This window comes from Globicephala melas, chromosome 9 (assembly GCF_963455315.2).
Source record: "Globicephala melas chromosome 9, mGloMel1.2, whole genome shotgun sequence".
NCBI classification, from domain to species: Eukaryota; Metazoa; Chordata; class Mammalia; order Artiodactyla; family Delphinidae; genus Globicephala; species Globicephala melas.
Genome location: NC_083322.1, coordinates 26,928,924 through 26,944,127, shown reverse-complemented (window position 1 = coordinate 26,944,127; position 15,204 = coordinate 26,928,924). Strand labels below are relative to the sequence as shown.

Sequence of the window (15,204 nt, the reverse complement as noted above, 5' to 3'; positions counted from 1 at the left end):
CTACCCACTTGTTTCCCCTGCCTGCTGCTGGCTGCCTTGAATGTCTCGTGCTCCGAGCTCCTTGTGGGTCTGACAGAGCAGGGACCATGTCTACCTTCGGCTACAGGAGAGGACTTAGCAAATACGAATCCATCGATGAGGATGAACTCCTGGCTTCCCTGACAGCCGAGGAGCTGAAGGAGCTAGAGAGGGAGCTGGAAGATATTGAACCTGATCGCAGCCTTCCCGTGGGGATGAGGCAAAAGAGCCTGACTGAGAAAACACCCACGGGGACATTCAGCAGAGAGGCTCTGATGGCCTACTGGGAAAAGGAGTCCCAGAAACTCTTGGAGCAGGAGAGACTGGGGGAGTGTGGAAAGGTAGGCTCTCAGATTTTTTTTCTTTGGCTGCTCCCACGGCCCTACCCCGAACCCAGGAAGCTGTTTTTTCTAACTTTTCAGCCCTCCTCACTTTTCTTTTCTTATAACCCACTTGTAGCTGCTATTGAAAATCTTCTCAGGCTGAAATAGTCATCTAACTTTTATGGCCACCCAATGGATTATATGTAAAATTCTTAGTTGGGGTCCCATGATTGACAAGGATAGGATCTTCAAGAAGAAAATAATTCACAAGCAAAGCATGGGTTTAAATATTTTGCCAAACATAAGTCTAATCTGAGTTATAAGTTGGGGATGCGGCATAATAGAAATGTAGATGTATTTATATATGTGTATAGATATGTGTGTGTGTGTATAGATAGTGGTTAACTAAATTTATTTTCTTCTATAAAGACGAAAGGGTGTACTCTGGTTGCTTGGACTGTGATGGTGACTATAGTAAAAATAATTCTTTTTTTTCCAACAACAGGAAGTGTGGGGTGGTGAGAAGTATATGGGGCAGAGAGTCAGGGGACCTTATTTCTACTCCCTGCTCTGTGCCTAACTTTTAAGATCTTAAACAGATAGTCGCTTCTGCAGGGTTCTTTTTCCCATCTGTCGATGGAGGACATTGGATCCAGTGTTTCTTTTGTGAATCAAACACCCTTTTGAGATTTTGATAACTTATGGACCTTCTAAAGAAAATGAACGTGTGCTTGTGTAAACATACACAAATTTTACATAGAATTTCAAAATGATGACACACATCCTGAAACCCACCTAAGGACCCAAGTTAAGCATGCCTGCGTAGATGATCTCTAAGATTCTGTTCTATTTTATAATGGTGATTCTAAGGCCAGGAAATGTGCTTATATTAGAGGTCAGACTTATTAAGCTCTTGTTCTCTGACCTGTAAACAGTTACTTTGAATTTGCCAAATGAATCATTCACAGAAGGAAGTTCAAAAAACTAGGCTCTGGGAAAATATTGTAGTAATGACAATCAGAATGTCAAAATAACAAATTCCTGAATTTGTGGAAGAACACTGGTCAGGAGCAACAGTTTAATACCTCTGTGCTCCACTGGAATCATCTCAAATCAAAATGGCCCAAAGCCAATGGCGAGACTTCCATGGTACTAATCTAGGCGCTGTTAGATGATCTTGATGATAGGGTGTGTTGGCCACATTTTTAGCAAGATATGTGTGAGTCTTGTCCATGTCAATCATCGCAGGAAGGGCCACTGGGATCAGGCCAGGAGCTGCCAAGGCCACGGTGGCCGCCTGCAATGAGGGGCTGAAGGAGTGGGGTGGTGGTGAGAAGGAAGGATACACATGATGGGCCAGGATTGGGCTTGGTCAGTTCTTCCACAACCATGATTTTCAGAGGTCTTTTTTTTCTGATGTGGAAATGTGTGTCCAAAATCTGATCAAATATAAGTATGACATTTTCCTAACAGTTCTTAAAGATGTTCCTTAATAAAAAGATTAAAATTGCCTCATAATGTCCAGGACAGATAGCCATTGGAGCAATGACCAAGCAAAGGCATTTTAATGGCATAATGTCTTGAGATCAGTGGAAAACAAAGGGCAAAGCCTGTTGTCAGCTGTTGATGAAACCCACTAGCTCCTGCCAAAGGTTTTGCTGATCCCTGATCCCTGCCAATAGCTTATCAGCTCAATTAGAGAGGCTTTATGTTGATGAACTTTGATTCCTTTCTCAGCTAGTTAACTTTTCTCCCGCTACCCTTTCCCTGCTGGCTAGTTGTCTCTGGAGTCACAAGGAGCGCTGAGCAGAAGCTTGCCAGTGGAGGGTGTCGATCCATTTCCACTCCAGGAAAAAGCTCAAAGCAGCTGACTGGTGGGTAGGAGGGGGAGGGGGACGGCAGCGTAAGTGAAGAGCAGCCCAGTACGGACCATGAGAAGGAGACAATTATTAGGCTCCTCCTGGCTCTGTAAACGCTTATGAAAATCCTGTTCAACCCCTAGGGAATGACAGCCTCTGCCCAGCTGGACTCACACAAACTTATCCTGCATTAAACAGCTCCAAGGGGCCTTGCCGACCCAAAGATGTAGCTCCCCTAGCTTGAGTGTCTGCCAGGCTTCAGGCATAGGTGCCAATGAGTACATTCATTTTATTTCACTGAATTCTTACCTTCTGGACATGGGAACTGAGACTAGGAGAGGTGAAGAAACTCATTTGAGATAAACGGCGTCTAGCTGAAATTCAAACCAAGTTCTGTTGGCACAAAGACTGTGATTCTCAGAATGTGGGTATATCAGCATCACCTGGGATCTTCTCAGAACTACTAATTCTAGGACTCTCCCAGACCTGCTGAATGAGCAACTCTGGGAATGGGGCCCAGCACTGTGGCCTCACAAGCCCTCTGGGTGGTTATGACACACACTGGTTTGAGAACCACTCAACTCTACTGCAGTTTCTTTGAGACTCCTCTCCACAGAGGTTTAGTGATTTGTCTAAGATCAACCCGCTCTTTATGCGTAGAACCAGAACCAGAACGGAACCAAGCCTCCTTTTTCATGTAATGGTGCCAGGGAGGTAATGAGGAGAAATGGTTAGATACCCTCTTCTTTTTGCCTAATTTATGCCCTAAGTGTACCAACATCGCCCCCCAGCACCTCATGCCCCCCCCTCCATCTTCCCACCCCTATATTCCTGCAAGGATCTGTGTTAACTACAGAGCAGTGGCAGATAGGTGATCTGGAACAGTGCAGTCAGTACAAATGCCAGAATAATTTTGAGACTAGGCAATGATTGTTTTTATATCCTCCTTCCTCCCCCTCTAGACACCTTTCTCCCTTCGCTGTTCTTCTCTTAGATGTCCCCCACCCAGGATGACTAACCATCTCAGATTGTCTGGGACTATCTAGATTTTAGAACTAAAAACGCTGCTTCCTGGGATACCTTTCAGTCCTGGGCAAACCAGGACGGTCGGTCACCTTCCCCCGACCCCAGCCCCATCAGTAGTTTTCTCCTAGGCCTTGTCCCTTCTCTCAGCGGCTGTTAAAACCAATGTCAATTTAGAGCCATTCCGTTAACAAATGTTATTGAGTCCCTACTACGTGCTGAGCGCTGTGCAAGGTGAACAAAACAGACATGATCCTTCTCCTTACCCCACAAGCAGTCTTTTGAGAAAAATGACAAATCATTAAATAGGTACTTTATTGGCGGAAGTACAACACTGTGGGAACACGTCACAAGGATAATTTAAGGAGGTGTCAGAGACATTTCTGGAGGAAATGTCATTTAGATGTTACAGGACAACTCATTGCTGGATAACAGTTTCGCATATGACCTCTCCAGATACATTTAAGGGGAAAACATCTCTTGCAGATAAAGCCTAAAGTTCTTTTAAAAACTAGAGTTTATAATTTAATGGTGGTATGACAGGCAGTATACCTTGAATTTTGTGACAGGTCCCTTTCTTCCAAATACTGAAACAGCTAAAAACATATACTTACAACACACACACACACGCACACACACACACACACACTGTATCACTCTCCCTCCTCCTCCTGAATAAGTGAGTAAAAAATCAAGACTGGAGGAGGCAACCGAGGAGCGGCCCCTTCCCCAGGCCATCGCGTGGTGCCTGCCACTCCAAGCAAGTGGATAACTGGAGGCTATTTTGTGATAGCAACTGGGCAAGCAAACCTGGAGACCAGCACAGTGTTTTCCAAAGCTCATTCCATACGCGTCGGCCTGGAGTCAAAAACATTTCCAGTGTGGAGGGAAGAATCAAGGCTTTGGGGACAGGAAAGCGACTCAGGACTTTAGAGAAAATAACGGACTAAAAAGATCGCATTAGAGAAAATCGGACTCTGTCAGCAAGTTCGAGATTTTTATTTTATCAGAAAAGGTAGCAAGAAAAAGAGAGATGGGGTCACCTGAGCTTCTCAGTACAAAGAGTCTTGTAAACAGGAAAGACAAAGATGGAATGAAATTGTGTTTGCCTGAAAGTCTTTCAGAATTAACACCTGGTAACTAATTTAAGACCATCAGGCTGAGGCAGTGGCTTGCTTCAAGATTTTCTACTGTTCTCTGCTGTTCCACATTACGGTTGGAATCTAGCTGGTGCCAAGGGCGATTATCTTTCCCATCTCGTGTCTCCTGCAGTCCTGTCTCATTTAACCCTGTGATAACGCGAGATTTCAAGCTGATTTGCTGAAAAGGGTGACCTGATTGAGTTTCTGCAGAGAGCTGGGTTTTGACCTGCTGCTGCCCTGAACAAGCAGCCCTGCCCCCTCGGCTTCTTTCCCCAGAGAAAGGACAGAGACAGCCTCAGCTTTCAGGCGCTGTGGAGTCTCTGAGTCCCTGTGCCAGGCTCTACCCCAGAGGGACATGCCCCGCCTCTGTCTACACTGAGACAGGACAGGGCAGAGGGCTCTGGGCTCCTGTCACATAGGCTATAGGAGGCAAATTGGGGGAAGAATTTTTGAACATTGAGAAAGGGAACCCATGCACCTGTTGTATATTTTCGTTGTCACTCATATGTTTGGGATGGAGAAATGAGGAAGGACAGAGGGGTGATTCCCTAAGTGACAGTTGAATTTGCTAAACTGTAATAGACTAGGAGTCAAGTAGTTCAGAAGAGGTAGTCAAGAGAATAAAAACTTTATCAAGGGCTTTCCAGAGCAGAAGTTCCGACACATCTGTTCCAACTGGTAAGATGATAGCAAACTTTTATTCAATAAACTGAATTCTGCATATTTATTTTGCAGAAAACAAAAGAAACGTTTGTAGAAAAAGCTGTTGGGCTATGCAAGGAAATATTAACCTTGGTCACCCAAACTAGAGAGCTCAGAAGGTGGAGGTGAACTTTTTTGTCTTATATACTTCCGTGTTACTTGCTGTGTGTTACTTTTAAAAAAGTTTATTGAGATGTAACTGACATATCACATTGTATGAGTTTTAGGCGGACAACATGATGATTTGATCCATGTATGTATTGCAAAACCATGTGTTACTTTCGTAAATTTTAAAAATGTGCTTAGAAATGACAAACTTAATGAGGATACCATGCTCTTTAGGTTGCAGAAGAAGACAAAGAGGAGAGTGAGGAAGAGCTTATCTTTACTGAAAGTAACAGTGAGGTTTCTGAAGAGGTGTATACGGAAGAGGAGGCCGAGGATGAGGACGAGGACGAGGATGAGGAGGAAGAGGACCACGAAGGAGAGGAAAGAACAATTGAAAATGAGAAAGGGATGAATGGATCTGTACATTACGGTAGTGTCAATTCTGACAACTCGAGGCCAGAGACATTTAAAAGCCAAATTGAAAACATACATCTGACCAACGGCCACAGCGGAAGGAACACAGAGTCCCCGGCTGCCATCCACCCCTGTGGAAACCCTACGGTGATCGAGGATGCTCTGGAAAAGATGAAAAACAACGACCCTGACACCACGGAAGTCAATCTGAACAATATCGAGAACATCACGTCGCAGACCCTCATCTGTTTCGCGGAGGCCCTCAAGGCCAACACGGTGGTGAAGACCTTCAGTCTGGCCAACACGCACGCCGACGACAGCGTGGCCACCGCCATTGCGGAAATGCTGCAAGTCAACCGCCACATCACCAGCGTCAACATCGAGTCCAACTTCATCACGGGCAAGGGCATCCTGGCCATCATGAGGGCTCTGCAGCACAACACCGTGCTCACCGAGCTGCGCTTCCACAACCAAAGGCACATCATGGGCAGCCAGGTGGAGATGGAGATCGTCAAGCTGCTGAGGGAGAACACCACGCTGCTGAGGCTGGGTTACCATTTCGAGCTCCCAGGACCAAGAATGAGCATGACCAGCCTCTTGACCAGAAACATGGATAAACAGCGGCAGAAGCGGATGCAGGAGCAAAAGCAGCAGGAGGGGTATGATGGGGGAGCCAACCTTAGGACCAAAGTCTGGCGAAGAGGGACGCCCGGCTCTTCACCTCACGCATCCCCCAGGCACTCTCCCCGCTCATCCCCCAAACTCCCCAGGCAAGTCCAAAGCGTGAGGAGCCGTCCTCCATCGCCGGTGGCCCCGCCCCCTCCGCCGCCCCCTCTTCCTCCCCAAAGGCTGCCGCCCGCCCCTCCTCCACCGCCACCCCCTCCGCCCCCAGAGAAGAAGCTCATCACACGGAACATCGCAGAAGTCATCAAACAGCAGGAGAGTGCCCAGCGGGCCTTACAAAATGGACAGAAAAAGAAAAAAGGGAAAAAGGCTAAGAAACAGCCAAACAGTAGCCTAAAGGAAATTAGAAATTCCCTGAGGTCAGTGCAGGAGAAGAAAATGGAAGACACTTCCCGACCTTCTACCCCACAGAGATCAGCTCATGAGAATCTCATGGAAGCTATTCGGGGCAGCAGCATGAGACAGCTAAGGCGCGTAAGTAACCCAAGGGCAGACCCTGGGGCACAGACCTCGTAAAGGAGCCGGCCTCCACCGCACAAAGGTACCAAAGTCGCCTTTCAAATACTTAATCAATATTTTAAATGTTTTAGTATGCCAGAGCAGGCGACCAAATTTGGAGCTTCAGAAGCAGGTCACCAGATAGCACATTTCCATTTGAGAGATGTGCCTGGTCCACCTCCTTGGCATCTCAGTCTTTTAAGGGCCAGGCTCATCTTAAGATACTTCAATCTAAAAAAAATCCCGATTTCCTTAATAAGAAAATCAGGGCATTATCATCTACATTCCAGAACAGATTCATCACTTGTCAAAAATTTTACCACAGAGTTGCAAGTGATTTAAAACCTACTTTATAACATAAAATTTGAGTACCAACGGGCAATAATCTATATCTGAGTTCTTCCTGGAGAATACTGCTAAAGACATACTCTACAGATATTTTTTTCACTTTATCATTTGTACTGTTTTTATTGAAAGAAAATCCCCTATTTTTGTAGGTGGAAGTTCCAGAAGCTCTGCGATAAAAACCCGATCTTTAGAAGAGGATGCAGAATTATTCAGTGGTATTAGATAAAATGCATTGTGAGATGTTTCTAAAATACCTTCTTTAATTTGAAATGTTCTCTGACTTTAAAAGTAGCCTCACCCATTAATTCCAAAGAGAATTTGAAGAAACTATCACCATGTTTCTTCTGTAAATATGAAAATAAACTTCTTTTTTATGTCATGAGATTTGTATTGGCAAGAAGCAGTTTATTTAAACATGCTCTGGCTGTGTTGGTAATTCTGAGCTGTAATGAGTTAATGAAATGTGCTGTTATTTTTGTAATCCCAATAAATTTGGATTGAAGTTTTTCGTTTCTTTTTTTTAAACAAACTAATTTTTTTTTGTAAATTGATATTCACATCTGTCAGGTGTGTTTGTAACCTTGCTAAATATTAAAAATATTACATTCTCAGCCCCCCCAAAAGGTTTGGGTCCTTAGCATTTGCCTTTGTTTTCTCATGTCTAAGAAAATCTGATCAGTGATCTCTGAAGGTCTGGAATCAAGAACCTTCTTAAAAGTCTTTTTGGTAGTGAGATAAGAGCTTGGGAAATGACCCCAAAGTGACCATTATCATCTTAGATGCATGGATGTTGGACCCAGGATGGCAGCTGACACTCCCATATTTCCATAAGGCTGATAGGTACCCAGAAGTCATTCAATCATTTATAATTAAAACCAACTATTTCTGGAAGAAAAAAAAAAAAAACAGTTGAAAGTTAGAAATCTCTTGGTAGGGCTTCCCTGCTGGCGCAGTGGTTGAGAGTCCGCCTGCCGATGCAGGGGACACGGGTTCATGCCCCGCTCCGGGAAGATCCCACATGCCGCAGAGCGACTGGGCCCGTGAGCCATGGCCGCTGAGCCTGCGCGTCCGGAGCCTGTGCTCCGCAATGGGAGAGGCCACAACAGTGAGAGGCCCGCATACCTAAAAAAAAAAAAAAAAAAAAAAAAGAAAGGAAAAAAAAAAAATCTCTTGGTAGAGAGGAACTAAGTGCTTAGGGAACGTCTGGAAGATAGGGGCTCCCCTGAATTCAGAGCTCTCTTGAGGCTGATGCTAAAGGTTCACCTTCAAGTCTCCTTTAAGCTCTCCCTGGATGAGCTTTAGTTTAATGGGTCTCAGCCTTTTTGTGCTCTGAATACATAGTGATGATGTCAGAGTCCACCACACACATCCAGGGACAAGGGTACATGTATCTGCAATCATTCTACCCCCCCCCAAGAAAGATCTGAATTCAGTTAGAGAAAGACCTATCAGAGATTCCCCTCATTCCACCCTAGCGTTCCTCTCCAATTTATGAAAGCTATAAATCTCCTCTGAAGTCCTTTGTATTATCTATGATTAGCAATGTTTCCCTTGTGTCCTACGGAGTATGACAGTGGTCCTGGCGAGCTCCCTGGGCCACCCGTTTAATAACTGTTTCCTGACTTTGTGTAGGGAGTGACTGACATTTTCAGAACTAAGTTGTGTAGTTTTCACAGCAACATTAAAAGGTGCTCTCCCCAGTTAGTCCATGAGGAAACCCGGGCTCAGGGGGGCTGGGGTTGCCTGGGAGCCTGGGTGTTTCAGAAGCCCGTGCTCCTTCTGCATCGCTGCCCGTCTCTGCTTGCATCGGGGCTCAAACGCCCCACCCCACGAAGGCTCCCTGTTCTTAGAATAACAGTGGGGATTTCAGTTTCCCTTAGTAGTGACTTCACTACTTTACCCCTTTCCACTAGTGTTTACAATCATGTTCCTTATTGTTGCACAAAGAAAAGCTAAAATGTAGGTTTTTAAAAGGTGTGCATGGGTGTGTATGGTGTGTGTGTGTGTGTGTGTGTGTGTGTGTGTGTGTAGTGAATTTAGGACAGAAAGCCAAGACTGACCTTCCTTTCCCCTGACCTTTGTGTGTGCATGAGGACGGGGCTTTTCTGAACGCCAACAGCTTTCAGCTCCATCATGATGAGGCAGAGGGGCAAATGGCTGCTGATAAAAGGGTCCTTTGATAAAACCATGTAGGTCATGTAGGCGGACTCCCAACCACTGCGCCACCAGGGAAGCCCATCTCCTTCACATTTTAAAAGACTGCTTTGCTGGAAATTTTTGGGCTTCGGGAGAGAGCAGCGTGCACTTACGAGGCACTTCACAAAATGTAAATAAAGATATCCTTACAGTCAACCCACAAAACAAAATATGAGAAAGCCCCTAATAAGACAAGTATGATATGGTCAGGCACTAAGTTGGCACGTTTTTCATTCAGGAAAAGCATTTCTCGAATGTGATTTCAGAATACAGCACTGTAAACAGGCAAGGTGTCATGACTCCTCAGCACAGAACAGGGATCCTTAGTTCATCCTTCCTGCAAACTCACAGAGCTGGTATGAAGGCCAGTTAGTTCATCGTCTCTAAAGAGCGTTCAGCTCACTGGGAGAGAGGCTGTCCAAGACCAGATGAAGCGTTTAGACCATGATTTATATCTGCACATTAATCTCTTAAAGTACGCCTCATCCTGATTGAAACAGGGCCAGGATGCCGAGTCTCACCCTGCTTCTTGAGCCCTGCTGCCAGAGGTATTCAATAACTCAGTGATTTAATCCCTGCCCTGATGTAGTTGCTCCAAGTGAGTGAGAGGGAAGAGGTCGTAACAGACTGCAGTGGCCAGTATTGGGAGGCACGGAAGACTGGGGTAAATCGATACATTCTTGAAAAGACCTCTTAACTACTTCATTTCCAGACAAGTTCACACTGTCTTTTCTTTGTTTCTCTGAGGTTTGGAAGGTGGGGGTTTGTCTCCATCAGTCGTCAAATAGCGGATGTAAAAGACAAAGAACTGAGGTAAGAATTACAAAACTCAGAAATAGGGTACCAATACGGATGCACCCAACTTCCACAACTATTTTCTGAGCGTCTGCCATGTTCCAGATACTTCTGGATACTGAGGATACACAGTGAATGAAGGAGATAAGACGCCTGTCCTCGTGTCACTTACAGTCTAGGAGAGGGAGCTGACATCATTCTTTCACGCATCGTGCGTCTGTGTATCAGGTGCCTCCCGTGGATGAGGCACTCTCCTCGATGCTGGGGAGACCAAGTTGAATTAGAAAGTGTCCTCCAATGCCAAGCAGTGAGGATCCTCATTCCTTCCAGAATACACAGTAAGAACTGAGCTAGAGGCTGGTGTAGGGTCCTATATGAGCACTGAGGCAGCTTAATTACCTCAAGCTGGGCTTAGCATACTTTTTCTGTAAAGAGCCAGAGATATTTAAAATGGCATATAAAATATTTAAATATTTTAGACTTTGTGGGCCATTTGGTGTTTGTCACAGCTATTCAGCCCTGCCGTTGTAGGGTGAAAACAGCCACAGACAATATGTAAGTGAATGAATGTGTTGGTGTTCTAATACAACTTTATTTATGGACACTAAAATTTAAATTCCGTATAATTTTCATGTATTGTTAATTTTCTTCTTTGATTTTTTTCAGCCATTAAAACATGTTAAAACTCTCCTTAGTCTGCAGACTGGACAAAAACAAATGTTGAATGCATCTGACTTGTGAGCTACAGTTTACCACAGACCCTTGACCAAAAGCAGATAAGGGGTCAAGAGAAGCTTCTCAGGGAAGGTGACACTTGTTTTGGATTTTTAAAGAATAGAGAAGATGCCAGACTAAAAAAGGAATCAGATGGTAGGGGTGATGAATGAAGAGAGATATTTAAGTTTGAGAAAACAGGGTATTATAGAAAATGGTAGAAAATCATAGGGTTAATGTAATTCTATAAAAACAAGAATTTGGCAGGTTTAATATTTTAGTTTTTTTTTTCTGGTATTGATAATTCTGGTGGATTAAGAATAGTACTAGTATGTAGTTTCAGTATGGTCTTTTCTTTTTACAAAAATAGTATGTGATCATTAAGAAAAACTAGAATATATATAGATAAGGCAAAAAACATAAAGAATCCCCAAAGTCTCACCCACACAGAACTACTGATAACCTTTTAGTGTATATCCTTTTAGATCCTTCTTAATGCATACTTAAACACACATATAACTTTTTTTCTACAAAAAGGGGAAAATAACACACATGCCATTATGTAGCCTAGCGTATTTTATTTAAGCAATTTCAATAGCTTGAATATTCAGCTTATTCTGATTAGACCGCTGATGTTGGAATTTAGTTTGTCCCAACTTATCTTTTTGAGTTATTCTAACTTTTAACTTTTCCAAAAAGCCCTTAGAAGAAAGGATTGACTGAAAAATCACAGCTAAGGAGCCATCTCCCAGTTAGACAAGAGTTGCAAGTACATCATCATTGCGGTATACCAAAACTGGAAATTAGGTTTCAACTAAATTGTCATGTTTACCAGTTTCCTCTCGGTCAAATTATACGCCTGTCTGAACCACAGAGGCATGCGTTGGTAAGACGCATTTCAAAAAGTCCATTCAATTTTCTATGTCTGAATAAAAAGCCTGGGAGGGGCTGAGAGTCACAAAAGTCCGTCCTGAACAACTCAATGTGGGCTAAGGAATGTGGATTCATTATGAGAGTCACGGAGAGCACAGAGGATTTCAAGAGGAGGAGTGACATGATGTTTATACAGCTTTACAAAAATATGGCTTGCGTAACCGAGAGAAAGATGGGCTCAGTGAGGCCTGGGCTGGCGACAGGAACACCAGTTAGGAGACCATTGCAATGATCTAGAAACAAAGTAATGCAGACGAACTGACCGCTGTGTAGGTATGAAGAGGTCAGAACAGAGCAGAGACTGAGAAGGCGCACGCTCCACAGAATTTAGTTACTGGTTAGACGTAGGGGGCAGGAGGCAACAAAAGAGAGAAGTCTAGGTGGATCCGATCCTGGCTGGGCCACCTGGGTGGGTAGTGGTGCCGCAAAACGGGACAATGGCACACAGCAGGAGCAGGCTTGGAGGAAGAAGGTGAGCTCAGTTTTGAATAGTATCATGTCTGAGGTGCCTGTCCATTTGAAAGTAGGGGTCTAGAATCATGGGGTGGGATTCGGGCTGGAAGTGAGGATTTGGGGGTTGTATATGAGTAGCATTTAAAGATGGGGATTTGGACGAGGTCACTCAGGGAGACCGTGGAGAAGGGCAGAGGCTGAGTATGTCCAGAGAGAAACCAGACGAGAGTCAGGTGGCAAAGCAGAGAGTTGCGCTAAGGAAGGGCCAGTCGGCAGCATAAGATGCCTCAGTGAGTTCTGCAGCTTGACAGGGTTTACTTGAGCCGGTGATCTTGGTGGGAGCAAGTCCATGGGAGCCGTGGAAATGGAAACTAGACTGTAGGGGTAGAGTGGGGCGACTCTACCACTGCAATGAAGAATGTAGGGCGATGCTTCAAATAATGGGTGTGCTGCTCTCTTGCAGAGTCAGCCGGTCCACAAATCTCAAAATTAAAAAGGCACATCTTCCTGGTATGTCATTACATTATATTACATTATATTATATTTTCACATACACAAATATATACATACATTATCATCTTTACTTTATGTGAGAAAAAAATGTTATATATGTTTCTCTGTAAATACATTTATATATTATATACATACTTTCCTCATGTCAAATAGAAAGGACATATATGTGCACATACATGTATATATACAGTCTAGATAAAGTTAACTGGAAACCTCAGTCCACCTCTGTGACAGTCCAAAGTCTTCTGCAAGGTTTCTGAGAATTTCTGGGATGAAGGGGCTGGGGGCCGGAGGTTTATCTGCCCATCATTGTCTCTGGCTCCACGCACCAAGCATGCATCTAGCAAACCTATGGTTTAATGGTCCTATTTCAGACCACATGGAAATGGACCTGTGGCAATCAGCCCTCTTTCTTGGTTTCCACAGGTTCAACATTACATGAAAATTTGGGAAATAAAGGTAAGGTTGACATTACAGCAACACAAATGACTTGGTATCAAACATGAGATGTTATAACAATAACAGAGGGGCTAATTCCCCATCAGAGATTTTCTTCCCCCACTGGCTATTTTATCGCACATAATAGTCTGTATTTTCTTGTTAGTTTATTACACTTGCCTCTTCTCTCATGATTCACCCTCATTAGTATCCTCCTAAGTCACTCCTGGGAATTCCAGATTCTCTTCATTTTGTTTTGCACAGCAAATTCAACTCTCTCCAACCCCTGGCGAAGGGCAGCTCCAGTTTACCTTTGCATATCCAAACTGGTCAGAGTGGTGCAGATCAAAAGATGCTTTTATTTAACAGGAGCCTCCCTAAGGTTATGGCTGTGAATAGAATTTCTCCCCTTGAAAATGGCATATCCTTTCACTGGTCACCACAAAAACCTTTGGTGGGTCACTCACAATCTGTTATCCGGACTGTTGCTTCTGAACTGGCTTCTTCCTAACTGGTTCCTAACCAGTTGCTTCCTAACTGGTTTCTCTGTCTCCATTCTCCCTCACCCCACATGGCTCCTCCACATGCTAGAGTAAGATTTTTCCAAGATGCAATTCTATTGACATCAGTCACCTGCTTGAAATTCTTCCGTGGTAACCCATATTCTGCAGAATAAACTTCAAATCCCTTGGCCTGGCAAACATGGCCCTGCTGATCTTTCGACCTCATCTGTCCTCACGTGCCCTGTGCTTAAGCCATCCTAGCATCGTGCAGTTCACTGAAGCAGTGATGCTGCCTCTTGACACACACCTTTCACATACCATCCTACCTGCCTGGAATTCCCCTCCCACTCTTTACCTCGGGGGAGCGCCTACTCATTCTTCAAGAGACCTTGAAGGATGAGTAGCTAATTGAACCAAGGAGATGGGGAACAGGGCGCCTTTCAAAGGAGACTCTATTCTCTTCCACACTCTCCCTGGGTGACCTCAACCAAACGCCTATCTTTAAATTCCACTCGTACCACGTGATGCCCAAATCCTTACTTCCAGCACAAATGCCACCCTCGTGATTCTAGACCCATACGTTCAAAAGAACAGGTACATCAGACACAACGTATTTAAGGCTGAACTCATCTTTTTCCTCCAACACTGCTCCTGTTATAGTCTGTATCCCACTATCTCGCAATACATTTTACCTTGCATTATATACTACCTGTGTAGATGTCTTAATCTTCCTACTATCCTACTGGATTCTATATCGTGGAGATCTGGGACTTTATCAGCAAACACTCAATGCATATATCTGAATAGACGGAGATGATTAGCTGCTCAGCAACAATGAAGAGACCAATGACGGTATCTTCTCGCCATCCCTCCCAGGGTGGCCAAAGGGTGATGCGGGACCAAAAACGATCATGGTCGAGAAACCAAGCTTAGAGGCGAGATTGGTCCCAGGGTCTGTGACAGGGCAGGACCTACATGTGGAGGCTGAGGGGCTCCAAGGAGTGCATCACTAGGGAGCAGCCAGTGGTAGGCACTCCCTCTGTGTGCATTGCAGGGCCAGAGCTCTAAGAATATCTGCATCCACTCTTGCTGGCCCTCCTCTCTCAAAGCCTCACTCCACCCCTTCTCCCGTGTGATCTGGGGCCATGGTCAGGATGTAGTCACGAGCGGCTGCGCAAGCTACAGTCGGGAGAGTGTTCGGGTAAGCTGAGGACTGACAGCTGGCGGGTGGAAGTCCTGTTCTCTACATCCTGAGGTCAAATGAGTATCATCCTTAAACCCCTAACCCTTGAATTCATTACACAAATTTGCACGCCGAAGCAGAAGTCTTTACTCTGATATACTATCTATTCGTACATTGGCTATTTTGCACTAATTTTCAGATGACTAATCACTTGTTCCATATTGGAACTTTGTGTAATTAGCCATCTAGTCTTTATGACAAGTTCAGCAGGTTCTTAGCAACACGACTTTTGTGGGGTTATAGATTTAGAAGTTTTAAAAATGAAGCATGTATTTGAAGTCTAGCCATCTCCTCTGA

General features: G+C 44.5%; 1 protein-coding gene across 2 annotated transcripts; it reads left to right on the top strand.

Annotated features, from left to right (window-relative positions):
* The first annotated feature begins 86 nt into the window (after window positions 1-86).
* Window positions 87-7,508, top strand: LMOD2 (leiomodin 2). 2 transcript variants are annotated; one of them, XM_030856978.3, is made up of 3 exons: window positions 87-359; window positions 5,410-6,747; window positions 7,269-7,508. In XM_030856978.3, the coding sequence occupies exons 1-3, from the start codon at window positions 87-89 to the stop codon at window positions 7,293-7,295; spliced, it is 1,638 nt and encodes a 545-aa protein (XP_030712838.2). In that variant the 3' UTR covers window positions 7,296-7,508. The 2 variants fall into 2 exon arrangements, with proteins under 2 accessions (XP_030712838.2, XP_030712839.2); XM_030856979.3 differs by having other exon boundaries at window positions 87-363; window positions 5,417-6,747.
* The last annotated feature ends 7,696 nt before the right edge of the window (window positions 7,509-15,204 follow it).